The sequence below is a fragment of the Trypanosoma melophagium genome (assembly GCF_022059095.1).
Source record: "Trypanosoma melophagium isolate St. Kilda chromosome Unknown ctg3segment0, whole genome shotgun sequence".
NCBI lineage: Eukaryota > Euglenozoa > Kinetoplastea > Trypanosomatida > Trypanosomatidae > Trypanosoma > Trypanosoma melophagium.
In genome coordinates this window covers 38,190-65,912 of record NW_027125162.1, presented here as the reverse complement: position 1 = coordinate 65,912, position 27,723 = coordinate 38,190, and the positions used below count along the sequence as shown (strand labels likewise).

The window sequence follows — 27,723 nt, the reverse complement described above, 5'->3', positions numbered from 1 at the left end:
GGGTGAAAAATACAGTAACAGTAGATTATATTCTTGACTTTTCTTTTGCCTTGTTTTTTTTTTTGTACTTTGTTTTCTTAATTATTAAAAGACGTTAGAAGTACTTTACGTGCAGTAGCCGCATGGTAGTGCTGGAGTCCCCTCAGTTTACCACCGATAACAGTTATTTTTCTTCATTGGAAAAGACAGAGAATAGCCTGGATGTAAAGAACAACGATGGCGTATCTCTTCACTGGTCTTTTTCACCGTCTGTAGAGGGTTCTGTGGGGAGCCTAGTGTTTGGTGAAGAGGGATTAACTCAATCACCAAGCAGCGAAAAGGATGATTGTGATGAATTACTTGATTCAGCGTCGCATTGCTTTGATTGCAGTTTAATACAGGATTCCAATGAAGCAGGAAGTGTCTTTGATGAAATACGCGATTTGCTAAGATGTACACCATTAGATCAGCATCCTTTTTTTAATATGGATAAACAGCGCTCACTTGTGGAAAGTGAACGGTCACAACGTCAGTATGAGTTCTTTATTTCCATGGGACAACGGAACACACTCCCATTAAATGAACAAAACATTTCCAGCAAGTCACTTCTAAACGAGGCACACCGTGTACACGTATCCCTCGTTCGTCGACATAACAAGACATGCCAGGACAAAGGTCTTCCTATGAAGAATGAGAAGGAAATAAACCGCCAGTGGCGTTGCATCGAGTCAGCTGTGGAGCGTGATTTATATATGGAGGGCACGATGTTTGTACAACGCCGCCTGTCGTGTATGTGCATCTTTAACCCCGACAGTGATGAGCGGCCGTACTGGGACAGCGAAAACACACGTGAACAGCGGCTACAGCGGCAGGGCAGAGTACTCGAACGTCTAGCGCAGCAGGCGCAGCAAGGCCAGGATCCGTTCTTTATACACGGAATGAATTCACACAGGGAAATATGAGACAAATGCGTCTTATGTAGGCGATGGAGCGTTTTTTTTTTTTGTTTTTTTTACTACTACCACTATTATTATTGTTATTATTATGACTTCCCCCCTCCTCACCTCTCCTCCAAAAAGAAAAAAACAACTTCCCCTCTCAACTTCCCTCCCCTCTGCAGTTAGTACTATTTTTCTTTCTTTTTTTTTTCCGGGTTATATTCTGCATAACTTTACTCTTTCTGTACAGGAAGATGTAAACGACGTTTCAGAGAGAGGGAGAAAGAAGAAAAGGAAATTTGCGCAGGTACACCAAACAAGAAGGAAAAGAAAGAAAAAAGGATTGACGGACAGAGAGAAAAAGTCAAACAGCAAGAAAAAAAATTCACGTTTGCTAAATCCGGACGCACTGAAACACATTTAGCATAAAAAGAACGTGAAAGGCATCATAACGATGTTTTTGCTTTACTCCCTTTTTCTGTCTGTTCCACCTGGGGAAAAGAAGAACTGCAGAAGGGGATAAAAAGTAAGAGAACGGATTTCTGTAGTAGAAAATGGTGGAAAAAAAAGAAAAAAAAGCAAGAAGAAAAATACAATAAGACTGTCTCTTTTTTTCCCTTTTATCTATTTCCTTCTTTTGGTAGGTCTCGTGTTTTTTTTATTAATTCGAGAAGGTACTTCAGCATATATATATATATATATATATATATATATATATATATATATATTAGCAGAAATTGTGCGCGTAAGTACTGATTAATGGTGAGGAGGATATCCACCGTTTTTTTTTTTTTTTTGCGCAGGTGCGCTACAGAGGAAAGACGAAAATAGCAATAAGGAGGGAATTCTATGTAATAGCTTGTGTGCTTCTTCAGAGGAATAAATAACACGCAAAAAGAAGAAGGGAATGGAATATAAAAAAAAAAACTCAGAAAGAAGGAAAAACAGGGCAGCATGGTGATAACAAGATGCGTTTTGTCTTTTTTTTTTGTGGTTCCGCGTGCTCCAGAAATAGAGGGTGGTAGGAATTTCACCGCATTTTTTTCTTTTCTTTCTCTTAGAAGAATTTCGCCCCTCAAAGAAAGAAAATGAATGTTTTTTTATTTTCCTTCTTTTTTTCGAAAAAAAAGAACCCACTTTTATTGCTCTTGATCGGATGCGATTAGTCACACATGCCCGTATTGGTAAGAACGTGTTTATTTGTAAAAAAAATATGTTATTTTTCTTTTTTTTTTATTTTCTTCGTCTTTACCCTCTTCTAGGTAGGAGAATAGAAGTTTTTCAAGGGTAATAATTAGTTATTGTTTGCTCATTCCTTGATTGATATCTGTTGACTTGGGTGGTTGCGCAAAAAAAAAAACTGTATAAGGAGGAAAGAATAGATGAAGCGTTTGCAAGGTCTCTTTTCGTTGACATGTTGTAAAACTTTCCTCACTACGCCACGACGTTCTTTTAAGTCGGATGGAACACCGTACAACAGTGAAATGACGCATTCTTTTCATGGAAACGAGTACGTGCGTAAAGGTACAACAGAAGCTATAGTAGAAGGTGTAGCCGCTGGACAATATGCAGAGCATAAACCTCGAGCTATTATGTTTGTAAATAAACGGCCAGTTGAGATAATTCCGCAGGAGGAAAATTTGTTGGAAGTACTTGAACGAGAGGGTATCCGTGTACCAAAGTTTTGTTATCATCCTATTCTATCAGTGGCAGGAAATTGTCGAATGTGTCTTGTTCAGGTAGACGGCACACAAAATCTTGTGGTTTCGTGTTCTACTGTAGCGCTTCCAGGTATGTCAATTATAACTGATAGTCGTTTGGTACGTGACGCTCGTGAAGGAAATGTTGAACTTATTCTTATTAATCACCCAAATGATTGTCCTATTTGCGAACAAGCTACAAATTGTGACCTTCAGAACATCAGTATGAATTATGGTACTGATATTCCTCGCTACAGAGAGGATAAACGTGCTGTTCAAGATTTTTACTTTGATCCTCAAACCCGTGTTGTGCTTAACCGTTGTATTCATTGTACTAGATGTGTGCGGTTTCTAAATGAGCATGCTCAGGATTTTAATCTAGGAATGATCGGTCGCGGGGGTCTTAGTGAAATAAGTACTTTTTTGGATGAATTGGAGGTAAAGACAGATAATAATATGCCGGTATCCCAACTGTGTCCAGTGGGGAAATTATACCTCGGTGATGCTGAAGAGAACAACTCCGCAGTTGATGAACTAGACGCGTGTCAATAGAAGGGGTTTACTGTAACTGCCTAGCGAAGTAAATTAGGGATCCCGTATATATATATATATAGTCGATATTTTTATTATTTATTGAGGGATTTTTTTTCCTGTATTTTTCTTCTCTGTTCATGAGAAAAAAAGGGGTGATGGGTGGGGATTGTGGTTTTCTGTTTTATAGTTAGAACATATTATAGGTCTATTTCTACTGGGTGTGTTAGGTGCAGCGGTGTGTTTGCACAATGTTGTGTAAAATCCTCAACAGAGTTCATTGAGTTGATTTCCCCAACACACAAACAATACACTACTGTAAAAAGTTTTCCAATCCTACCCCCTTTCTCTCTTTGTCTCCCTTTAAGTTACGGGGGCTGTCTTGAGGGAAGTTCTTAGGCGATACTGCCATGAGAAATTATTTTTTTTTCTCTGTGTACGTGTTATTGATGTTTTTTTTTTTCATCTTACTCTTTTTTTTTTTTGCTTCTCCCTCCAGATCTCGTTCGTAATGGGGCTGATGGTAGGAACGTGGATCTTATATATATATATATATATATATATATATATATATATATATCTGAGGATCTGTTTATATGTGTGTGTGTGCGTGTATGTGTCCGTGCAGCTTGTGAATATCATTATTTTTTCTTTTACATCTTTTTCTTTGTACAGGTGAATGACACCCCCTTCTCTCTACGATATACTTGAAGTGCCATGTTCTGCGTCGATAGCTGAAATTCGTGCGGCGTTTAAGCGCCTCGCGTTGCTCACTCATCCGGATAAGATACATCATATTAGTCAAGTGGAGGATAATGCGATTTTGTTACGTCAATCTCACCCTTTTCATGTTATTAAGGAAGCATCAGAGATTCTGTTAGACCCGTTGCGACGTGCTCAGTATGATCATGGGCAACAGCGATCTTATCTTCGTTCTGCTGGTGTTGTGAGTGATACTTACGATTTGAGTGAATTTAATCTCAAGGATGAACGAATTTTTTGTAATACAAATGATAATGAAAGTAATGTCGTTGTAATTCGTGTGTATGCTTTAGAGTGTCGTTGTGGGGGGTCCTTTGAAGTCTTTGTCACACACCAGGATTCCGAAATACAAGAGATTGAAAAACTTTGTGAATGTGATTGTTGTTCTTTGGTGATTTCTGTGACGGGGAAAGGTTAATCAATAATAATAATAATAATAATAATAATAAGAGATGAGTAGGGAGAGTGGAGTCCCACACTTTGAGTTTTATTTTAAGGTAGTGGTAATATTTAGTTGTTGTTGTTTTTCTTTTCTTCAACTGACAGTGTAGAAGTATTTCGCCATTGTTTGGTAGTTTTTTTCATGTTTACATCTTTCACTGTCTAGACTCTTGACGTTACGGCGATTGTACTCTCATACTCTTTAATTGGTAATGACGAGTAAAAGCCGTGGTGCATGCAGCAGAATAAGAGGAAAGAGACTTCCCATCATCTCTCAATTTTGGTTTCCCCAATCAAGCATACTGCGTTTATCTCTTTCCCGTACTTTATGTGTGAATGCATTATCAGGTTCATTAATGCATTTATCCTCTTATCGATGGATACACACGAATACCGATGAGAAGATATCTAATATAGTGAAAAATGAAGATGATGAAGAGGCAAGTTTAGAGGATTATGAAGAACTACTTCTTCATTCTGCGTCGTCCACGAACACAGAGGAAGATTCTCGTACTGGAAATGTACACGAGGAAAAGATTAATCATGACCAGCAACAAGCCCTTGTGGTCTCATCAGCAATGAAGCTTGTAAATGAGATTTTGGAACTTTTACCTGCTGATGGCGTAGGACTTCGACTAACCACGATAACGCCTGCTTTGGATCTTGAGGCGGTAAGTGAACTTTATGGATCTGTTCTTGGATTTGTACAACTTTTTCCTCATCGATTTCGGTGTTACCAAGTTGAAGAATCAGATGGAAGTCTTCGTTGGTATGTTAGCCGTGCGCAAGTGACAGCAATGGACTTATCATCTTCTCAATATGAAGAAAAAAATCGTTTTCTTCGAAGTGATGAAAGTGATACGGGGATATTATTGAGAGAAAATAGAGTGAAGCTACATAATGTAATACCGGAGTTTGACAATGCGACAACACGCAAAGTACTTAAAGAGCTTCAGGAATTGCTTCCAAAGAATGAAGCTGTTGCAACTACCGGTCTCTTGAACACACTACCAAAAGAACTTCAGGATATTATACGATCTTCAGGAGGAGGTTTACTACGACTTTTAAAAAGTACTGTTGCGCAAGATTATATTGACCTTAGTATTGATACTAATATGGTGGCGATAAAAGGAGTTCTTTCTTCAAGGAATTTACCAACTTACCATCAGGATTCAAGTTACATTACTAACTGCGTTACATTACCTCTTCAGGCCGCCGAAGACTATGCGAAGGATGTATGGGAAGTTGAACTTGACTTGGATGATGATAACAATACTAACGTTATTCCCTTCTATGAGGAAAATGATAGTTATGGAGCTACAGGGCCTGACGAGGGGGTTTTTCACAATGATAATTGTACAACCGCAACGGTTCCTGCTGGATCACCTCAAGTGAATCGACAGATTCCTCCTGCCCCTCCTAAACCCCCTGAAGGATTGCAAAAACGGAAAACTCCACCTCCACTAAGACAAAAAAAGAAAGATGAAAAAGTACCAGGACGAATGACACCTGAAGAACTACTTCAAGCGCACACTGCAATGGCATTGTTGCGTGGTCGTCGTTCCCCCAGTGAAATGCTTAATCTGTTTGTAGAGTGCATTCCAACTTTTTACGTTCCTGTACATAAGATTAAACTGACAGATGCTCTGGCCAGGATTCTAGGACCACAAAACACACTTCACAAAGTTATTAGGATATATTCTTACTACTTTGATAGAGATAAGTCTGCAGACACTGTGCGATTAAAGCCTTCTGTACAACATTTACGTATGGGGGTAGCTAATGTATTGTACGAAAATATATCTGATATTTCTGCATCATCTAATACAGTACATCGCAAGCTTCAGGGAACAGATGTAACCCGTGCATTCCCTGTTCTTCAGACCCCTCTTCGTACGGGAGTCCAAAAGTCTACAGTTATCAAAAAAGAATTAAATTGTAAAACTTCCCAAGGAGCTCCTCTTATGGTAGATTCCCCATCTCCCGAATGGTTTGCACTTCTTGGAGCCATACCACATGATCGATATATTTCTATGTCAGAATGGGCTTATGAAGCTAATATTCCTATAGAGAGAGTTCAATCCTTCGCGGAACACATTTCCCACAGACACTACTTCTTAACCCGTTCATGTAAAGAAGGAGAACCGAAAGAAGAAAAAGATGGTAAAGGAACGGTGTTGTGGCGATTACGTCCATATTGGTTGTCTCCGGGTGCCAAGGGAGAACTTGGAGCAGAGTATTCTTCTACAGTATCCACAATTGCACGACAACTTAAACCTATTTGGCTTCCACTTGATCGACTTCTCCAAAAACTTACATTATCGGAACGTGTCAATATCATGGAAGCTGCACAAGCCCATGGTGGTGTGGGTTTTTGGCTTCGACAATTTGGACGCTTCTGCTGGGTGGATGAGACTGGAGAAAAAGTGCGCAAGTATTGCTCTGTTTCTGATTTGGATGATATTACTCATCCCGCTATTACGTATTTGCAATGCTCTCTTTCAACAGAGTATGTAAAACTAGAAGATGTTATTCATGGCTACAGTACACCCCCCAAGACAAAGAACGATACTCCAAAAACTTCTACAACCGGTATTCGACATCTGCTATCTCATGGCTTGGAGGTATCAAGACGCCCTTTGACTTCTTCCTTAGAGGATAATAGCGAAAAACAAGGGCACAGAGAGGCTATGCAAGAAAGTCTATATTATTTTCTCAGTCGGCATCGACAGTCGGTGAATATCAAAGAAGAGGATGGCATCCTCTGGGTAGCAAGACGTTCTTTCTTTCGTTGCGGACCCAAGTAAATTGAGAAAGGCAAAAACAAAAAAACTTTGGTAATATACCAAAATTTCATTACTTAAATTTCTTCGCATATTTACAAAAAAGTAGTTAATAAAATTTTCATTAAATAGGCTTTCTTGTTTCACAAAAGAAAAAAAAAACAATGTGATTGGCTGTAGAATCCCATTATTTTTGCGATCCCCCTCCCCTATGTCCATGTCTTTTTACTTTATATATATATTTCAACAAGTAAACCTGTAGAATGTCAGACCAAGAGAAAACAATAATAATGAGTAAAAGTGGAGACCAGGCGGCGTTCATTAACAAGGACGGTGAACATGTTGAAGAGCATCCACCGCAGAGGCCACAAAAGCGTCAGTCTGTACTGTCCAAGGCCATAAGCGAGCACAGGGAAGATGCGGAGGAAGAAACAGCAGAACTACTACCCCCATCAAAGGGCTTAACGACTGCTGAGGCAGAGGAGCTTTTGGCTAAGTACGGACGCAACGAATTGCCCGAGAAAAAGACTCCTAGTTGGCTTATATTTGTGCGAAACCTGTGGGGCCCTATGCCTTTCGCACTCTGGGTCGCCATTATCATTGAATTCGCATTGGAAAACTGGCCTGACGCGGCCATTCTGCTCGCCATACAAATCGCTAACGCCACCATAGGATGGTATGAAACGATCAAGGCTGGTGATGCCGTGGCAGCACTGAAAAATTCTCTGAAACCTGTGGCAACTGCCTTTCGTGATGGTTCGTGGCAGCAACTGGATGCTGCGCTTCTGGTTCCTGGTGATCTTGTGAAGCTTGCGTCCGGTTCTGCAGTTCCTGCTGATTGCACAATCAATGAGGGTGTGATTGATGTTGATGAGGCAGCACTGACAGGTGAGTCACTACCCGTGACAATGGGAGCAGACCACATGCCGAAGATGGGATCAAACGTTGTGCGTGGTGAAGTGGACGGCACAGTGCAATTTACAGGCCAGAACACTTTCTTTGGCAAGACAGCAGTACTGCTACAATCAGTGGAGTCTGATCTTGGCAATATTCACGTCATTCTTTCACGGGTGATGGTGGTGTTGACGAGTCTTTCCTTTATTCTCTGTCTTATCTGCTTCATTTATCTTATGGCGAAATTCAAGGAGAGCTTCCGCCGTTCTCTCCAGTTTGCTGTCGTTGTACTCGTTGTGTCTATTCCCATTGCGCTGGAGATTGTTGTCACTACGACACTCGCTGTTGGCTCGAAGAAGCTGTCGAAGCACAAGATTATCGTGACAAAACTGACAGCGATCGAGATGATGTCGGGTGTGAATATGCTGTGCTCGGACAAGACAGGGACGCTGACACTCAACAAAATGGAAATTCAAGAACAGTGTTTCACATTCGAAGAAGGCCACGACCTGCGTTCTATTCTTGTGTTGGCAGCACTCGCCGCGAAGTGGCGTGAACCGCCACGCGATGCTTTGGATACCATGGTGCTTGGAGCTGCAGACCTGGATGAGTGCGATAACTACACGCAGACTGAGTTTGTACCTTTTGATCCAACCACCAAGCGCACAGCTGCAACTCTGATCGATAATCGTACTGGTGAGAAGTTCAGTGTCACGAAGGGAGCTCCACATGTGATCATCCAACTGATATATAACCAGGATGAGATCAATGACGAGGTGGTTGACATCATTGACAGCCTCGCTTCTCGTGGTATCCGATGCCTTTCGGTTGCAAAGACCGATTCGCAGGGTCGCTGGCATCTGTGCGGTATCTTGACATTTTTGGACCCCCCACGCCCCGATACGAAGGATACGATTCGTCGCAGCAAGGAATATGGTGTGGATGTTAAGATGATCACAGGTGACCACGTGCTGATTGCAAGGGAAATGTGCCGCATGCTGAACCTTGACCCAAATATCTTGACGGCTGACAAGCTTCCCAAGGTGGATGTGAATGACATGCCTGACGACCTGGGTGAGAAGTACGGTGATATGATGTTGGGTGTTGGTGGTTTCGCACAAGTCTTCCCTGAGCACAAGTTCATGATTGTTGAAACGCTTCGCCAACGTGGTTTTACATGTGCAATGACAGGTGACGGTGTAAATGATGCCCCTGCGCTGAAGCGTGCGGACGTTGGTATTGCTGTGCAAGGTGCTACGGATGCTGCACGTGCTGCTTCGGACATGGTATTAACAGGACCTGGTCTGAGTGTTGTTGTTGAGGCTATGCTTGTGTCCCGTCAGGTGTTTCAGCGAATGCTGTCCTTCTTGACGTACCGTATATCTGCAACGCTACAGCTGGTATGTTTCTTCTTCATTGCTTGCTTCTCACTGACGCCCCGAGACTACGGCAGTGTTGACCCTGATTTCCAGTTTTTCCACCTTCCTGTGCTCATGTTTATGCTTATTACACTTTTGAATGATGGTTGTCTTATGACGATTGGTTACGATCGTGTGGTTCCTTCTAAGTTGCCGCAACGGTGGAATCTCCCTGTTGTGTTCACAAGTGCGATTATTCTTGCAGCTGTTGCCTGTGGTTCTTCCCTTCTGCTACTGTGGATGGCTCTTCAAGGTTATAGCGATGAGACATACCCGAACTCTTGGTTCCACAGTCTTGGACTCGCGCAGCTGCCACAGGGTAAGGTCGTAACGTTGCTATACCTGAAAATTTCCATTTCCGACTTCCTGACACTGTTCTCTTCGCGTACCGGAGGGGAATGGTTCTTTAAAATGGTCCCAGGTCTGGTTCTTTTCATTGGTGCTATCATCTCTCTGTTTGTCTCCTCCATGGTGGCTTCATTTTGGCATGAGTCCCGTCCTGATGGTTTGCTGACAGAGGGTCTTGCCTGGGGCTCGAAGCGAAGTGAAAAACTTCTACCACTATGGGTATGGATTTACTGTATTATTTGGTGGTTTATTCAGGACATTGTGAAGGTACTTGCACATTTGTTTATGGAGTGGGTTGATCTCTTCGGCTGCGTCTCAAAGGCGTATGGTGGTAAGGTTGTTGAACAGTATTCGGAGAATTCAATGGACTTTGTGAGCGGTAATGAATCAAAGGAGCCAGTTTAGTGAAGGAATTGACTGTGCCTTTTGATTCTGAACATAATGGTTTTCGGTTCCTCTGATGAACATTATAAATTTTTTTCAGAGTAATTTTACAGGTTGAATTGTAAGGAGAAATTTTAGAAACATTTTTTTTTCTGCTTTGTGGGATTTGTGGAAAATTTTTTTTGTAATATAAAAGAATTTATTGGAAGAATAATGGAATTCATTCTTCAAAATGAGATTTAATTGGTGTTCCCATCTGAGTTACGTGCATTGGATTAGTTTTTTCTGTTTCTCCTTTGTTTTTTAATTTTTTCATTTAATTCTGCTGGTGTGTGTGGATCTGTGTGTTTCCCTCACTTTTGCGCGTCGTTTCTGGGGTTGCAAGAGGGGAGTACGCGGTCTTGCACATGCTCTTGAAATTGATATAAACTACCATAAATAACCCTTGCAACTCGGAAAATCGGGAAAACGGGAGTGATTGGTGCAATGAAAAGTATATATATATATATATATATATATATATACGTTTATATATTTAGATGTATATGTGTGCATACATTATATATGACAGGAAGAGAGACAAACAAAGAGATGGATTGTAGTTGGAAGAGGTTCGAAAAGGAAAAAAAAAATACTTGTTTAAAAATGGAAAGAAAATAGAAACATACACGCGCACAGATGCAAAAGAAAGAAAAACTGATTCCTGTTCTACTAAAAAAAAAAAAGAAAACCCTAATTTGTAACGTTTGAGGAAGATAACTAAAGGTTTGTTTACACAATTTACTATTTTAAAAATTCGATTTCCCCCTTTTTTTATTCTGCTAACTACTCCTATTTTTGTTTTTTTTTCTTTTTCGTAGCAGTCATAGAAGGTTCGAAAACCAAATTCACTATGCGGGGCCTTAAAAATAAATTTTTGTGCTGTGAACTCTCCCCATCAACCCCTTAAATGAATATCAAATTAAGTAATGGTAAAAATATGTTTGCATAGAATGGATTTTTAATTAAATTGTTTGCCATCCCAATTCGTTTATTCTCAAAACCCCAAATTGTTTTTTTTTTCACTTCTTTCTTGTATAGTGCAAAGTGCATAAAAGAAAAAAATGAGGAAGGCAGTTAATCTCTCAGAGAACACTGAAAGGTATAGAGGTGCCGATATATATGACAGACACATACAACGAAAACGACAGTCTGTACTGTCCAAGGCCATAAGCGAGCACAGGGAAGATGCGGAGGAAGAAACAGCAGAACTACTACCCCCATCAAAGGGCTTAACGACTGCTGAGGCAGAGGAGCTTTTGGCTAAGTACGGACGCAACGAATTGCCCGAGAAAAAGACTCCTAGTTGGCTTATATTTGTGCGAAACCTGTGGGGCCCTATGCCTTTCGCACTCTGGGTCGCCATTATCATTGAATTCGCATTGGAAAACTGGCCTGACGCGGCCATTCTGCTCGCCATACAAATCGCTAACGCCACCATAGGATGGTATGAAACGATCAAGGCTGGTGATGCCGTGGCAGCACTGAAAAATTCTCTGAAACCTGTGGCAACCGTCTTTCGTGATGGTTCGTGGCAGCAACTGGATGCTGCGCTTCTGGTTCCTGGTGATCTTGTGAAGCTTGCGTCCGGTTCTGCAGTTCCTGCTGATTGCACAATCAATGAGGGTGTGATTGATGTTGATGAGGCAGCACTGACAGGTGAGTCACTACCCGTGACAATGGGAGCAGACCACATGCCGAAGATGGGATCAAACGTTGTGCGTGGTGAAGTGGACGGCACAGTGCAATTTACAGGCCAGAACACTTTCTTTGGCAAGACAGCAGTACTGCTACAATCAGTGGAGTCTGATCTTGGCAATATTCACGTCATTCTTTCACGGGTGATGGTGGTGTTGACGAGTCTTTCCTTTATTCTCTGTCTTATCTGCTTCATTTATCTTATGGCGAAATTCAAGGAGAGCTTCCGCCGTTCTCTCCAGTTTGCTGTCGTTGTACTCGTTGTGTCTATTCCCATTGCGCTGGAGATTGTTGTCACTACGACACTCGCTGTTGGCTCGAAGAAGCTGTCGAAGCACAAGATTATCGTGACAAAACTGACAGCGATCGAGATGATGTCGGGTGTGAATATGCTGTGCTCGGACAAGACAGGGACGCTGACACTCAACAAAATGGAAATTCAAGAACAGTGTTTCACATTCGAAGAAGGCCACGACCTGCGTTCTATTCTTGTGTTGGCAGCACTCGCCGCGAAGTGGCGTGAACCGCCACGCGATGCTTTGGATACCATGGTGCTTGGAGCTGCAGACCTGGATGAGTGCGATAACTACACGCAGACTGAGTTTGTACCTTTTGATCCAACCACCAAGCGCACAGCTGCAACTCTGATCGATAATCGTACTGGTGAGAAGTTCAGTGTCACGAAGGGAGCTCCACATGTGATCATCCAACTGATATATAACCAGGATGAGATCAATGACGAGGTGGTTGACATCATTGACAGCCTCGCTTCTCGTGGTATCCGATGCCTTTCGGTTGCAAAGACCGATTCGCAGGGTCGCTGGCATCTGTGCGGTATCTTGACATTTCTTTACCCCCCACGCCCCGATACGAAGGATACGATTCGTCGCAGCAAGGAATATGGTGTGGATGTTAAGATGATCACAGGTGACCACGTGCTGATTGCAAGGGAAATGTGCCGCATGCTGAACCTTGACCCAAATATCTTGACGGCTGACAAGCTTCCCAAGGTGGATGTGAATGACATGCCTGACGACCTGGGTGAGAAGTACGGTGATATGATGTTGGGTGTTGGTGGTTTCGCACAAGTCTTCCCTGAGCACAAGTTCATGATTGTTGAAACGCTTCGCCAACGTGGTTTTACATGTGCAATGACAGGTGACGGTGTAAATGATGCCCCTGCGCTGAAGCGTGCGGACGTTGGTATTGCTGTGCAAGGTGCTACGGATGCTGCACGTGCTGCGGCGGACATGGTATTAACAGGACCTGGTCTGAGTGTTGTTGTTGAGGCTATGCTTGTGTCCCGTCAGGTGTTTCAGCGAATGCTGTCCTTCTTGACGTACCGTATATCTGCAACGCTACAGCTGGTATGTTTCTTCTTCATTGCTTGCTTCTCACTGACGCCCCGAGACTACGGCAGTGTTGACCCTGATTTCCAGTTTTTCCACCTTCCTGTGCTCATGTTTATGCTTATTACACTTTTGAATGATGGTTGTCTTATGACGATTGGTTACGATCGTGTGGTTCCTTCTAAGTTGCCGCAACGGTGGAATCTCCCTGTTGTGTTCACAAGTGCGATTATTCTTGCAGCTGTTGCCTGTGCCTCATCGCTGATGCTTCTTTGGGTGGCTCTTCAAGGTTATAGCGATGAGACATACCCGAACTCTTGGTTCCACAGTCTTGGACTCGCGCAGCTGCCACAGGGTAAGGTCGTAACGTTGCTATACCTGAAAATTTCCATTTCCGACTTCCTGACACTGTTCTCTTCGCGTACCGGAGGTGAATGGTTCTTTAAAATGGCCCCAGGTCTGGTTCTTTTCATTGGTGCTATCATCTCTCTGTTTGTCTCCTCCATGGTGGCTTCATTTTGGCATGAGTCCCGTCCTGATGGTTTGCTGACAGAGGGTCTTGCCTGGGGCTCGAAGCGAAGTGAAAAACTTCTACCACTATGGGTATGGATTTACTGTATTATTTGGTGGTTTATTCAGGACATTGTGAAGGTACTTGCACATTTGTTTATGGAGTGGGTTGATCTCTTCGGCTGCGTCTCAAAGGCGTATGGTGGGGAGGGTATTGCCCAATATTGTAGGGGTGTTGTGTGTCCAACAGAACCCGTGAAATTGAGTTTGTATGAGGTATCGCCTGTTGAAGTGGGCACTCCATATTCTAATCCATGGTAGAATATGCTCCTTTGTGTTTTCTGATCGTGCTTTTCAAGTGTTTATGTGTCTCTGTTTTTTTTTTCTACTTTCCTCTGTATGGATTGGAGTTCATTTCCATTTTTCTATCTTCATGCTGTTGGAATGGTGGTAAACTGTGATTTGCTTTGTCAATGGGACTAGTTTAATTAGTATAAATGTGCTGGGTGGCAATGAGTGTCACCTGGGTTATGCGTATGGAGAAATATATACTGAAAAATCATTTATACTGTAAAGTCAGTATACGCTTTGAGAAGTAACGAATACTATATACTGCTTTGAGTAGAAAAGAAATATGAAGGGGACAGTTTAATGTGTAAATATCTTGAGTTGACATAAGTAGAATTTTTTCCGTGCTCCGAGTAAACATAACTGTATCCCTAACAAATTTCTTTAAAAGTATGACGCTTGAACGAATAAGAGTGGAAATACTGCTTTGCTTTTTTGCATTTTTTGTGCTAACAATGTGTGTTTTTTTTTTTTCATAGAAAAGGGGAAACTAATTATTGAGACTTTATATAAGAATTAAAGCTTTTTCAAAAACATAGTATTTTCCGTTTTTTTTTTTTTGCTTTTTTATGTACACCGTTAGCTTTCCCTGCTTTGTTTTTCATTTCGCCGTTTTTTTTGCTCAAAAAAAAAGACGATCTCATGCTATGATTGCTTTTTTCAGAGGACCTTTTTCTCGCTTCTTTTCGATGAACACAACAAATTAATAACAATGTTGCCAGTTGGTTCGTTCCGTTTTTAGTCCATCTGTGCGAATACATAATACCCTCTCTTTCTTTGTTTCTACTGTGATTTAGATATATCTTTTTTACACCGTAAGTGTATATAAGAGCATTTCGAAAAAGGGAAAATGACAGGTAACAGCAAGGAGGATCCACCCACATTTAATGACAGTATAAAGGGCATTAACGAAGGAAGTAACAATGGCGAAGAGCATCCACCGCAGAGGCCACAAAAGCGTCAGTCTGTACTGTCCAAGGCCATAAGCGAGCACAGGGAAGATGCGGAGGAAGAAACAGCAGAACTACTACCCCCATCAAAGGGCTTAACGACTGCTGAGGCAGAGGAGCTTTTGGCTAAGTACGGACGCAACGAATTGCCCGAGAAAAAGACTCCTAGTTGGCTTATATTTGTGCGAAACCTGTGGGGCCCTATGCCTTTCGCACTCTGGGTCGCCATTATCATTGAATTCGCATTGGAAAACTGGCCTGACGCGGCCATTCTGCTCGCCATACAAATCGCTAACGCCACCATAGGATGGTATGAAACGATCAAGGCTGGTGATGCCGTGGCAGCACTGAAAAATTCTCTGAAACCTGTGGCAACCGTCTTTCGTGATGGTTCGTGGCAGCAACTGGATGCTGCGCTTCTGGTTCCTGGTGATCTTGTGAAGCTTGCGTCCGGTTCTGCAGTTCCTGCTGATTGCACAATCAATGAGGGTGTGATTGATGTTGATGAGGCAGCACTGACAGGTGAGTCACTACCCGTGACAATGGGAGCAGACCACATGCCGAAGATGGGATCAAACGTTGTGCGTGGTGAAGTGGACGGCACAGTGCAATTTACAGGCCAGAACACTTTCTTTGGCAAGACAGCAGTACTGCTACAATCAGTGGAGTCTGATCTTGGCAATATTCACGTCATTCTTTCACGGGTGATGGTGGTGTTGACGAGTTTTTCCTTTATTCTCTGTCTTATCTGCTTCATCTATTTGCTGGCAAAGTTTTACGAGAATTTCCGCCGTTCTCTCCAGTTTGCTGTCGTTGTACTCGTTGTGTCTATTCCCATTGCGCTGGAGATTGTTGTCACTACGACACTCGCTGTTGGCTCGAAGAAGCTGTCGAAGCACAAGATTATCGTGACAAAACTGACAGCGATCGAGATGATGTCGGGTGTGAATATGCTGTGCTCGGACAAGACAGGGACGCTGACACTCAACAAAATGGAAATTCAAGAACAGTGTTTCACATTCGAAGAAGGCCACGACCTGCGTTCTATTCTTGTGTTGGCAGCACTCGCCGCGAAGTGGCGTGAACCGCCACGCGATGCTTTGGATACCATGGTGCTTGGAGCTGCAGACCTGGATGAGTGCGATAACTACACGCAGACTGAGTTTGTACCTTTTGATCCAACCACCAAGCGCACAGCTGCAACTCTGATCGATAATCGTACTGGTGAGAAGTTCAGTGTCACGAAGGGAGCTCCACATGTGATCATCCAACTGATATATAACCAGGATGAGATCAATGACGAGGTGGTTGACATCATTGACAGCCTCGCTTCTCGTGGTATCCGATGCCTTTCGGTTGCAAAGACCGATTCGCAGGGTCGCTGGCATCTGTGCGGTATCTTGACATTTTTGGACCCCCACGCCCCGATACGAAGGATACGATTCGTCGCAGCAAGGAATATGGTGTGGATGTTAAGATGATCACAGGTGACCACGTGCTGATTGCAAGGGAAATGTGCCGCATGCTGAACCTTGACCCAAATATCTTGACGGCTGACAAGCTTCCCAAGGTGGATGTGAATGACATGCCTGACGACCTGGGTGAGAAGTACGGTGATATGATGTTGGGTGTTGGTGGTTTCGCACAAGTCTTCCCTGAGCACAAGTTCATGATTGTTGAAACGCTTCGCCAACGTGGTTTTACATGTGCAATGACAGGTGACGGTGTAAATGATGCCCCTGCGCTGAAGCGTGCGGACGTTGGTATTGCTGTGCAAGGTGCTACGGATGCTGCACGTGCTGCGGCGGACATGGTATTAACAGGACCTGGTCTGAGTGTTGTTGTTGAGGCTATGCTTGTGTCCCGTCAGGTGTTTCAGCGAATGCTGTCCTTCTTGACGTACCGTATATCTGCAACGCTACAGCTGGTATGTTTCTTCTTCATTGCTTGCTTCTCACTGACGCCCCGAGACTACGGCAGTGTTGACCCTGATTTCCAGTTTTTCCACCTTCCTGTGCTCATGTTTATGCTTATTACACTTTTGAATGATGGTTGTCTTATGACGATTGGTTACGATCGTGTGGTTCCTTCTAAGTTGCCGCAACGGTGGAATCTCCCTGTTGTGTTCACAAGTGCGATTATTCTTGCAGCTGTTGCCTGTGCCTCATCGCTGATGCTTCTTTGGGTGGCTCTTCAAGGTTATGGCGATGAGACATACCCGAACTCTTGGTTCCACAGTCTTGGACTCGCGCAGCTGCCACAGGGTAAGGTCGTAACGTTGCTATACCTGAAAATTTCCATTTCCGACTTCCTGACACTGTTCTCTTCGCGTACCGGAGGTGAATGGTTCTTTAAAATGGCCCCAGGTCTGGTTCTTTTCATTGGTGCTATCATCTCTCTGTTTGTCTCCTCCATGGTGGCTTCATTTTGGCATGAGTCCCGTCCTGATGGTTTGCTGACAGAGGGTCTTGCCTGGGGCTCGAAGCGAAGTGAAAAACTTCTACCACTATGGGTATGGATTTACTGTATTATTTGGTGGTTTATTCAGGACATTGTGAAGGTACTTGCACATTTGTTTATGGAGTGGGTTGATCTCTTCGGCTGCGTCTCAAAGGCGTATGGTGGTAAGGTTGTTGAACAGTATGCTGAACGTACTAGGGAACCTGTAAATGAAGAGATGGATGCTAAATCGAAATCAGCTCCTTCTCCGGTTGATGACGCTCCTATTGTTCGTGAAACAAGCCCTGTTGAAGTGGGCACTCCATATTCTGCCCGACGGTAGGAGTGACCAGCGTTATTTTTCATGACGATGCCCTTGAAACGTTTGTGTCTCTTTTTTTCTCTTGTTTTTTCTATGTGTATTGGAGTTAATTTCCATTTTATGTTTATTGTCTTGTAATACTGATAAACTGTAATGGTTGTGAGGAAGTAAGCTGGCAAGTGATGGTAGATGTGCTGGGTGGCAAGGAATGCACGTGAGGATTATTCAGCTGAGTATCATTTGCCTGGCAAATACAATGAAAGAAAATAAGGAAGCGATGAATGGTGTATAACTGGTGAAAAGAAGAAAAATACAGAAATTATATTCAGGAAATAGAGTTGAGGAAATACTGTGAAAAAAAAAATAGCAACTGAAAAAAATATTTTCTTTTCTTTAGTGCTCAAACGTGAAGATACTTCTGATTGATTTTAATTCGTAGAGGTCTCTCGTTACAGATTTTTTGGCTTTTTTTGTTGGTTATTTAAATATAATTCCCCTCGCATTGTTTTTTTTTTACTGTCTTTTTTCTACTATATAACTCTGAATTTGAGGAGTATATGTATTTTTTTTTTTCCTTCCTCTCATTTTGTGTGGATTTTTGTGTATGTATTTCTTTTCTATATTTCTTTTTTTGTGCGTCCTATCATTTATTATTGTCTCTGTGGTCTGTAATTTAATAAAGAAATAAGTAAATGTTCTTGTTTTTTCTTTTTGAAGGACGTTGTTTTCTTGAGACGCGTCGCACTTATTTCTGTATGTGATGGCGGGGCCGCAAGGATTCGCTTCTTTTCGCAATTGATAGATAAAAGGAAAAAAAAAGAGCAGGTGTGAAAGAAAGGCAAATAATGAAAGGGACACGGGACGCACGGTTTGGGTGTTAATAGAATGACATTCCCTTAAGTAGTGAAAAAAAGAAATCCTGGTGACTGTACCCCAGTCGTTAAGAGATTTTTGGGGGAAATTTGTAGAAATTTAACGGAAATTAAGAAAGGAAACGGAACAAAAATGAGATCTATGACATTATTATTATTATTATTATTATTATTATTATATATATATATATATGTGTGTGTGTGTGTGTATGTGTCTAGCTAAATAATTATCTAGAAAATGCATATCGTATGCTTTCCTGATTTACTTTAAGGATAAAACCCTAGCAAAGTGAGTGGTGGTTCTTATCGAAATGTCTAGAGGAAGATGCCATTGAAATATAGTAAGCAATATTTGGAGTGAGGTTGTGTTACTACAAGGGGAGAGAAACAATAAAGAGAGAAAAAAAACTGTGGGCGGAGAAGCGTATTATAAAGAACGATACGCATGTTTTTTTCCCCCTTTTGCCCTTTTACATTTTTTCCTTAGCTCCTTTAATTTAAGATAAAAGAGGTGGTGTATGCTTTTATGCACTATCAACAGGTGGTGCAAAGTGGGGTTGTGCAATCAATAGGAGAAACCGAAATTGGGTAAATGAATTTTAGCGAAAAGAAAAAAAAGGGAATATGAAGAACAATATTAAAAAAAGGAAACATATAGTTTCCATACTGCCACCTATTTTGAAATTGAATCTTCGTCTCTGAATGAAAAGTGTATTATTCCTACCTGAATATCAAAGTAGCAAATGACAGAATACTGAAAACAATGACCTATAATTATATTCTTCACTCCTCTTCCATCAAAATTTAGTATTCTATCCACCTAGTGAACGAACCCCAGTGAGGAAAAAAAAGGAAAGGTAAGTGTACACAGTATTCATAGTATTTTCTCTGTTTTACAGCAAGTGGGATTATTCCTCTGAAATAAAGGATACCACGAAGAGATAAATATCTACTATTACGGCTACTAAATTTGATGCAATCTGAAAGTGCGATGAACGCGGACGACCAGGAAACACAACCGAATGAAACTGTTATTGAAACAGACTCCAATAATCCGGAAGGAAACCAGGGGGGAAACAATTCTATTTCATCCAATAACAGACAACAACCCCCACAAGATGCGGAGGAAGAAACAGCAGAACTACTACCCCCATCAAAGGGCTTAACGACTGCTGAGGCAGAGGAGCTTTTGGCTAAGTACGGACGCAACGAATTGCCCGAGAAAAAGACTCCTAGTTGGCTTATATTTGTGCGAACCTTGTTTAATCCATTGTCTGTGGCACTTTTGATAGCCCTTGTAATCAAATTCGCATTGGAGTACTGGGCCGATGCCGCCATTCTGCTCGCTATTTTTATTATCAATGCGCTTATTGGGTGCTATGAAATCTTCAGGTCTGGGGACCCCTTGGCAGCACTGAAAAATTCTCTGAACCCAATGACAACCGTCTTTCGTGATGGTTCGTGGCAGCAACTGGATGCTGCGCTTCTGGTTCCTGGTGATCTTGTGAAGCTTGCGTCCGGTTCTGCAGTTCCTGCTGATTGCACAATCAATGAGGGTGTGATTGATGTTGATGAGGCAGCACTGACAGGTGGGACAACGTCTGTACCGGTGGGACAAGGTGAAATGGCCAAGATGGGATCAAACGTTCTGCGTGGTGAAGTGGACGGCACAGTGCAATTTACGGGCCAGAACACTGTCTTTGGCAAGACAGCAGTACTGCTACAATCAGTGGAGTCTGATCTTGGCAATATTCACGTCATTCTTTCACGGGTGACATTGATTCTGGTGTCTTTCGGTTTTGTTCTGGCCATTATATGCTTAATTTATTTATTGGCGAAGATGAGTGAGACTTTTCGACACTCCCTGAACTTTGCTGTGATAGTGTTTATTGCGTCTATTCCTCTTGCTCTGGAAATTGTCATTACTGCGATACTCTCAGTGGGCTTGATCAAGCTTTCAAAGCACAAGGTTAAGGTGAAGAATATAACTTCCGTGGAGACGTTGGCACGTGTCAATATGCTGTGCTCGGACAAGACAGGGACACTGACACTCAACAAAATGGAAATTCAAGAACAGTGTTTCACATTCGAAGAAGGCCACGACCTGCGTTCTATTCTTGTGTTGGCAGCACTCGCCGCGAAGTGGCGTGAACCGCCACGCGATGCTTTGGATACCATGGTGCTTGGAGCTGCAGACCTGGATGAGTGCGATAACTACACGCAGACACACTTTTCACCCTTTGATCCGATAGAGAGACGTATAACCGCTTCGGTAACTGATAATCGTACTGGTGAGAAGTTCAGTGTCACGAAGGGAGCTCCACATGTGATCATCCAACTGATATATAACCAGGATGAGATCAATGACGAGGTGGTTGACATCATTGACAGACTCGCTTCTCGTGGTATCCGATGCCTTTCGGTTGCAAAGACCGATTCGCAGGGTCGCTGGCATCTGTGCGGTATCTTGACATTTCTTTACCCCCCACGCCCCGATACGAAGGATACGATTCGTCGCAGCAAGGAATATGGTGTGGATGTTAAGATGATCACAGGTGACCACGTGCTGATTGCAAGGGAAATGTGCCGCATGCTGAACCTTGACCCAAATATCTTGACGGCTGACAAGCTTCCCAAGGTGGATGTGAATGACATGCCTGACGACCTGGGTGAGAAGTACGGTGATATGATGTTGGGTGTTGGTGGTTTCGCACAAGTCTTCCCTGAGCACAAGTTCATGATTGTTGAAACGCTTCGCCAACGTGGTTTTACATGTGCAATGACAGGTGACGGTGTAAATGATGCCCCTGCGCTGAAGCGTGCGGACGTTGGTATTGCTGTGCAAGGTGCTACGGATGCTGCACGTGCTGCGGCGGACATGGTATTAACAGGACCTGGTCTGAGTGTTGTTGTTGAGGCTATGCTTGTGTCCCGTCAGGTGTTTCAGCGAATGCTGTCCTTCTTGACGTACCGTATATCTGCAACGCTACAGCTGGTATGTTTTTACTTCATTGCTTGCTTCTCACTGACGCCCCGAGACTACGGCAGTGTTGACCCTGATTTCCAGTTTTTCCACCTTCCTGTGCTGTTGTTTCTTCTTATTGTGTTATTAAACGACGTTTGTATGATAACAGTTGGTTTTGATCGTGTGGTTCCTTCTAAGTTGCCGCAACGGTGGAATCTCCCTGTTGTGTTTGTGAGGGCAATTATTCTTGTTATTGCGTCCTGTGCGTCATCGCTGATGCTTCTTTGGATCGCCCTCGAGGGTTGGGGAGATGATACATACCTGGCTTCATGGGTTTTTTCATTTGGACTCGCGCAGCTGACACAGGGTAAGGTTGTAATGATGTTGTATCTTAAGATTACCATCTTTGATTTTATGACACTTTTCTCGGCACGTACCGGAGGTGATTTCTTTTTTACAGCGGCTCCAGGATTGGTGTTGTTTGTTACTGCTGTCTTCTCTCTACTTGTGTCCTCAATGGTGGGTGCATACTGGCATTTTTCTACTGTTGATAATGTGGAGACAGAGGGAATTGCATGGGGTAGGAGAAGAACTGAGACAATTTTACCACTATGGGTATGGATTTATTGTATTATTTGGTGGCTTATTGATGAGATGGTTAAGGTATTTTTTAACTTGATCATGGAGTATTTTGATCTCTTTGGTTGCGTCTCTAAGGCATATGGAGGGAAGTGCATTAATGAGTACGGCGCAGATGTACCTGGACGGTTTCTCTCAGAATTGTCGCCTGTTGATATATTTTTCCATGATGGATCTCAAAAGAGTGGTGATATGTATTATCATGATGATTTCGCTGCAGGTGGAGGTAAGGGAGCTAGAAGTCAACTTTTATCCCCTGTTGATGTTTTTACACCACGCGGTGGAGTTGCCAAACCTCGTGGAGAACTTCTATCCCCTGTTGATGTGGATACTCTAGCTGCAAAGGAAGGCGCGGGTGCCGAAGAAGGTGAGAGAAGTAAATATCGTGGCATTGACTAGTACAGTATCGATTTTACACAGCTTAAAGGCGTGTATGTGTATAAATATATATGTGAGTTGAGTGGGTAGTAGTGGTATTATTATTAGGATATATAAGTTCGTGGGGGTTTTTTCTGCATGAGGCATTTGAAATAGAAAGTATTATAACTTTTTTTTTTCAATTTTTTAATTGAGGTGTCAATCCCACTCATTTTCTGCCTGCAGGTTTTGTTTTGTGTTATTTTATCGGTATATCCCAAAGAGTATGTGAAGATCTGAATTCAAGGTTGTTTTTGCATGTAGATAATGGGATGCTGTGAATGAAGAGAAGGACGTTATTATTTTTCGGAGTTGTTTTCTTATTTGTTTCTTTTTCTTGATTGTTACTTTTTCAACTGAAGAAATGGTTCATATTTTTTTTACCTTAAGAAAAAAAAACCGTTCCTCTTGATAGTTCGTTTTTGTTTTTCTGGTGCTCTATTTGCATGTCGTGCTATTTTTATGCTGTTGACCCTTTTCTATCAAATCCGTACACTGATGGTATATATAAATGTATATCTACGTTGATGTATATATGGGGTTGGACGTGAAGTTGTATCTCTTTTTTTCTTCTGGAAGCACTTGCGTCGCAACAATATGCTAAGGGTTTGGAGCTGATATATGTGATGCGAAGATAATAAATGTGCCATTAATAGCGGAAAACAAAAAAAAATCTATTCACGATATGAGGACGATGGGTTATAAAAACTAGAAAGAAAAGTGAGGGGAGTACCTAGTAGGGAGTTTGATAGAGGCAGTTGTAGAGGACTGCATGACGTATATGGTTTTCTTTATTATCTTTTTTCGTTATTGTTTTTCACAGGTAAAAAGAAAGAAAAGGAAAAAGTACTACGGGTAAAAGTACGAAAGAAGTGGTATTACTGAATGATATTAAAAATAAATATTTTTTATTATTTACGTAGTTTTGTTATCTCCGGAACTGCTTTTTTGTTTGTTTTTTTCCTGATTGTTGTCGCTAATTAAGAATAACAGGATTGAATTCTTCATTTGTGCATTTTTCTGTTATTATTTTTATTTAACACTTTCTTTGTTTTTACTTCTTTTTTTTTTGTTTTTATCTCTTTATTCTCTTTCAGAGGTTCATAAATGGTGTATGCGATGAGAAAGCACACAATAAAAAGTTCTCTAGTTCCATTCGTAACTTTGTACGATGTTGTTGCTTTTGTGGTGATGGTGGTATTGATTTCCTGTGATTATTTCTCTTGTTTTTATTATTCTTTTCATTTCCTTTTTACACTCTCGCAGTTCTTTTTTTTTTCTTTTTTCTTACAGTTCACAATCCCCTCACGGTGTGTGAGGGTTGGAGTTTGCCCCACAGTGTGTTAGAAGTAGGAGCGGAACTCCTCGTATTAAAAATAAGAGGATAGAAGGCTTCACCACAACCTTTTGTTGTGGTGTTTGCTGTACAATACACACGTAAGAAGAAGAAGAAGAGTTAAAGTACACGTTAATAGGTTGAGTACTGAGAGTTCTCACGCATATTTTTCTTGTATTAGTTCTAACATCAGTTGTTTTTTTTTTGTTTGTTTTTCTGTTTACTCATGTTGGATACTTCGGATAGACAGGTTGAGGCGGACGATTCAATGAACTCCCCAATCAAAAAGAGTAAGATGTCAAGTTCCCTTTCGCGCCTTTCCCTGGAGTTACCCCGTATCACGGCCACTGCATCTGCGGGTATGCCTAATAGTTCCCGAGAAGAAAGAAATGGTTTGTATTCTGTACGAAATCGCAATAGGAATGATCGAACATCGTCGTTGGGACAGACTAGTCAAGATGTTGTGCATGTGGCTATTAGGTTAAAACCTCCTGTGCCTCATTCTGATAGTAGTAATATTTTACAATTCTGTATTGAATCTGCTCCTTTAGCCACTCCCCGTACGGGCCGTCGAGGAGAAGGCACACCCCGTTGTGGTGTTTCTCATACTGTGAAGAGTTCTGAAGAGGAGAGTTGCAATGGTGGTACTAGTACTAGTAGTGGTAGACCTCGCGATGATTGTCGTAGTACTTCAAATAGTAATGGATTTCTTACATCTACTGTAGGAATATCAATTTCATCTCTGGGACAAGGTAGTACGCCACAAATTTCACTTACTCCGCGAGTAGGAGTGAGTGCAAGTAGTAAGTTATTAACCATTATGTTCCCTACAGCAGATGGTACAAAGGATATGCAGCGTACGTATGAGTTTGATGAGGTTATTTCACCAACAGTAACTGATGCTGAGATATGTGATGCGATGATTCCAGGTATAATTGAACAACTTAAAGCTGGATTTAATGCTTGTGTGCTATGCTATGGTCAGACAGGAAGTGGTAAAACACATACAATAAATGCTCTTATTCCTGCATTTATTAAAGCTTTATTTGACAATTTAAATGATACAGATGATATTGTAGAAGTTTCTTACATACAAATTTACAATAATAATGCTTATAACCTTTTGGGAGAGGGTAGATCAGAGCATGGAGTTTTATTACAGAAACCAAAAGGAGCATTGGTTCGTGAACCCCGATATTTAGTTCGTAGTGTGACAGATGTGCAGAAAAGGATCACTGAGGCTCAGCGAAAACGTTTTGTAGGTTCTCATTTGTTAAATACACGTAGTTCACGGTCTCATACAATTCTATCTTTTCATGTTACAAGATGTGTTGGAGGAATACCTGTGTCAACAAATCGCCTTACATTGGGTGATCTTGCAGGTTCTGAACGTGTAAAAAAGACAGGAGTGGCAGGTGATGAGTTAGAGGAAGCCATTGCAATTAACAAATCTCTTTCTGTGTTACATGCTGTTATCAAAGCCACAGCGGAAGATGCAGATGTGTTACCTGTAAGAGAATCTATTCTTACACTCTACTTGGCTGCAAGTCTTTCTGGATGTTATCTTCTTCTTATCGCAACCGTATCGCTTGAGAAGCAAAACTTTGCTGAAACGAAGAGTTCTCTCGATTTTGCAATGACGGCGAAACGTTGCATAGTAACCAAAAGTAAAGGAAAACCCAGAGACTTTCTAGTTAGCGGTGCGTGTAGTTTCGAAGAAACGTACGGGAATCTTATGAAGGAAATTGAAATCCTGCGAAATCGAGTTTGTACTTTACAAGAAGAAGTTTATATTGAAAAACAGCGCTCAGCTATTACTCAACAGAAGGGAACCTCTGATAGCTTAAATGAAACAAAAAAAGATAATGAAACTACGGCTGACCAAAACGCTGAGGATGCAAAAATGCGTGAGCACGTTATAGCACTTGAACGTCAGTGCGCTCTTTTGCAAGATGTCCTACGTGAACGAGAAAGAGAGTTGAGTTCACTAGAATCACGTGGAGATATAGCTGAGGAGGAGCGTAAAGAGTTAGAGCAGCGGGTGCAGGCACGAGAGGAAGCTCGACAAGCTCTTGAAGAAGTAGCTCCACAACTTGGAACAAGTGAATTACTTCAAAAGCTAACGGATACATTTTTATCATTACAGGAGCAATTTGATATTATGTACCAACAAAAACAGGTAATGGCTAAAGCAATGGAGGGTGTACGTAGTGAACAGCAGCGAACTATGGTAGATCTCCTTGAAGCACGAAAAGAACTTGTACAAGCTGAAACGAAACAGGAAGAAATGAGACAACGAATGGAAGAAGCAATTTCTGAAACTAAGAATCTCAAAGAACGTCTTGAAGAACTAAATTTAAAACTTCTTAGAGAATATGTAGAACGTGCTGTACAAGAAGATACTGTAGCTTGGTTCAAAGCCTCTGGTGAACGGGAAGAAGAGTGTGAACGACTAAGATGTGATCTTGAAGAACAACGAAATCTTTATGATGTCGTTCAAAACCGTTTAACTATAACAGAACATGAACTTGATCGAAGTAATAAGTTACATGGAGAAGTACTTCAAGAGATGCGAAAAAAAGATGATGCGTTTCGTACTATTTGGTTATTGCTAACTCCTCAACAAAAAGCACGCTTTATGTCTGTTGGTTATAGTGGTGATGGTGTTACTGACTCTGGTTCTGCTTCACTTCATCAAGGTCATGAAAACGTACAACTTCGAAGCCAGGTTCGTACACTTAGGCGTCAGCTTGAGGAAGAGTTATCGCGCAATAGGGAGCGTGATTACCTGATACAAGATTTGGAAGAGAGAAATAATCTCTTGCAGAGTAGTCTACAGGAGTGTAAAGAGGCTTACAACAGTCTTCTCTCCCTTGATGAGGATAATCGAGCTGAGCGTCAACAGATGGAGCAGCAACTTGCTCATTTTTATACTTATATTGAAGAAAGCAATGCAAAACGATTTGCGTTTGAGAATCAACTCCGCGAGGCTCACGCAGAGTGGGAGAAGTTAGACGAACAGTATCGCCACTCGAAGCGCGAAGTTGTCGACCTCACCGCACAACTTGAAAAGGCGCATGGCGAAATTCGCACCCGCAGCGGCGGCGACGATCTCAATCTCAATAGCCACACAAACAGCAATTGTCACACAAACACAAACACAAACGGAATTCGACGACAGCCACTCTCAACAGACCGACGCCGCCTGCTGGAGGGAACGACACATAGTCGTCACGGCGAAGGAAGCAGGCGGCGCGCTTTGCAGCGCAGTCCGGAACTCCTGCGCAAAGTGGCACTGCAGCGCGTAGATCTCGCAAAGTTCGCACGTGGCACCGCCTTGCAGTCCGCATTGCATAGTGGTCGCGTACACAGGCAGCGCCGGGGGGTCTCACAACATCGTCAGCTTCCTTCGTTATCATCACTTTCTCTTGACGGTAATTCACGAATACCACTTCATTCCAATGGTATTCATCACAACAGCAGTGACCGCACTTCTCATCGTAGGCGGACATATTCGCAAAATAACATCCACGACGCCCTGATAAGGTTGGCGACCATGCGAGCCAACGCAGCTGTAGCGGAGATTCCAAATTATATCATCGACAAGACACGACGGAGGAACTCGTAAATCAATGAAAATGAAGAGAATCTGTATATATAT

General features: G+C 42.1%; 9 protein-coding genes across 9 annotated transcripts; all 9 read left to right on the top strand.

Annotated features, from left to right (window-relative positions):
• Positions 1–122: 122 nt before the first annotated feature.
• Positions 123–941, top strand: LSM04_002860 (uncharacterized protein; the record flags this gene model as incomplete). The annotated part of the gene is made up of 1 exon (XM_067336946.1): positions 123–941. The coding sequence occupies one exon, from the start codon at positions 123–125 to the stop codon at positions 939–941; it is 819 nt and encodes a 272-aa protein (XP_067189691.1).
• Positions 942–2,299: 1,358 nt separating this feature from the next.
• Positions 2,300–3,169, top strand: LSM04_004911 (NADH:ubiquinone oxidoreductase; the record flags this gene model as incomplete). Its single annotated transcript, XM_067336945.1, has 1 exon — positions 2,300–3,169. One exon carries the CDS (start codon positions 2,300–2,302, stop codon positions 3,167–3,169), a length of 870 nt encoding a protein of 289 aa, XP_067189798.1.
• Positions 3,170–3,827: 658 nt separating this feature from the next.
• On the top strand, positions 3,828–4,328 carry LSM04_008904 (DnaJ domain; the record flags this gene model as incomplete). The annotated part of the gene is made up of 1 exon (XM_067336943.1): positions 3,828–4,328. The coding sequence occupies one exon, from the start codon at positions 3,828–3,830 to the stop codon at positions 4,326–4,328; it is 501 nt and encodes a 166-aa protein (XP_067189978.1).
• Positions 4,329–4,563: 235 nt separating this feature from the next.
• LSM04_003802 (uncharacterized protein) lies at positions 4,564–7,158 on the top strand (the record flags this gene model as incomplete). The annotated part of the gene is made up of 1 exon (XM_067336942.1): positions 4,564–7,158. One exon carries the CDS (start codon positions 4,564–4,566, stop codon positions 7,156–7,158), a length of 2,595 nt encoding a protein of 864 aa, XP_067189746.1.
• A 266-nt stretch (positions 7,159–7,424) lies between these two features.
• LSM04_005803 (uncharacterized protein) lies at positions 7,425–10,199 on the top strand (the record flags this gene model as incomplete). Its single annotated transcript, XM_067336941.1, has 1 exon — positions 7,425–10,199. One exon carries the CDS (start codon positions 7,425–7,427, stop codon positions 10,197–10,199), a length of 2,775 nt encoding a protein of 924 aa, XP_067189840.1.
• Positions 10,200–11,281: 1,082 nt separating this feature from the next.
• On the top strand, positions 11,282–14,095 carry LSM04_003117 (Cation-transporting P-type ATPase; the record flags this gene model as incomplete). The annotated part of the gene is made up of 1 exon (XM_067336940.1): positions 11,282–14,095. One exon carries the CDS (start codon positions 11,282–11,284, stop codon positions 14,093–14,095), a length of 2,814 nt encoding a protein of 937 aa, XP_067189708.1.
• Positions 14,096–14,972: 877 nt separating this feature from the next.
• Positions 14,973–17,854, top strand: LSM04_008094 (uncharacterized protein; the record flags this gene model as incomplete). The annotated part of the gene is made up of 2 exons (XM_067336939.1): positions 14,973–16,410; positions 16,449–17,854. The coding sequence occupies 2 exons, from the start codon at positions 14,973–14,975 to the stop codon at positions 17,852–17,854; spliced, it is 2,844 nt and encodes a 947-aa protein (XP_067189950.1).
• Positions 17,855–19,678: 1,824 nt separating this feature from the next.
• LSM04_003371 (uncharacterized protein) lies at positions 19,679–22,708 on the top strand (the record flags this gene model as incomplete). The annotated part of the gene is made up of 1 exon (XM_067336938.1): positions 19,679–22,708. One exon carries the CDS (start codon positions 19,679–19,681, stop codon positions 22,706–22,708), a length of 3,030 nt encoding a protein of 1,009 aa, XP_067189716.1.
• Positions 22,709–24,288: 1,580 nt separating this feature from the next.
• LSM04_007691 (Kinesin motor domain) lies at positions 24,289–27,690 on the top strand (the record flags this gene model as incomplete). Its single annotated transcript, XM_067336937.1, has 1 exon — positions 24,289–27,690. One exon carries the CDS (start codon positions 24,289–24,291, stop codon positions 27,688–27,690), a length of 3,402 nt encoding a protein of 1,133 aa, XP_067189930.1.
• Positions 27,691–27,723: the final 33 nt, after the last annotated feature.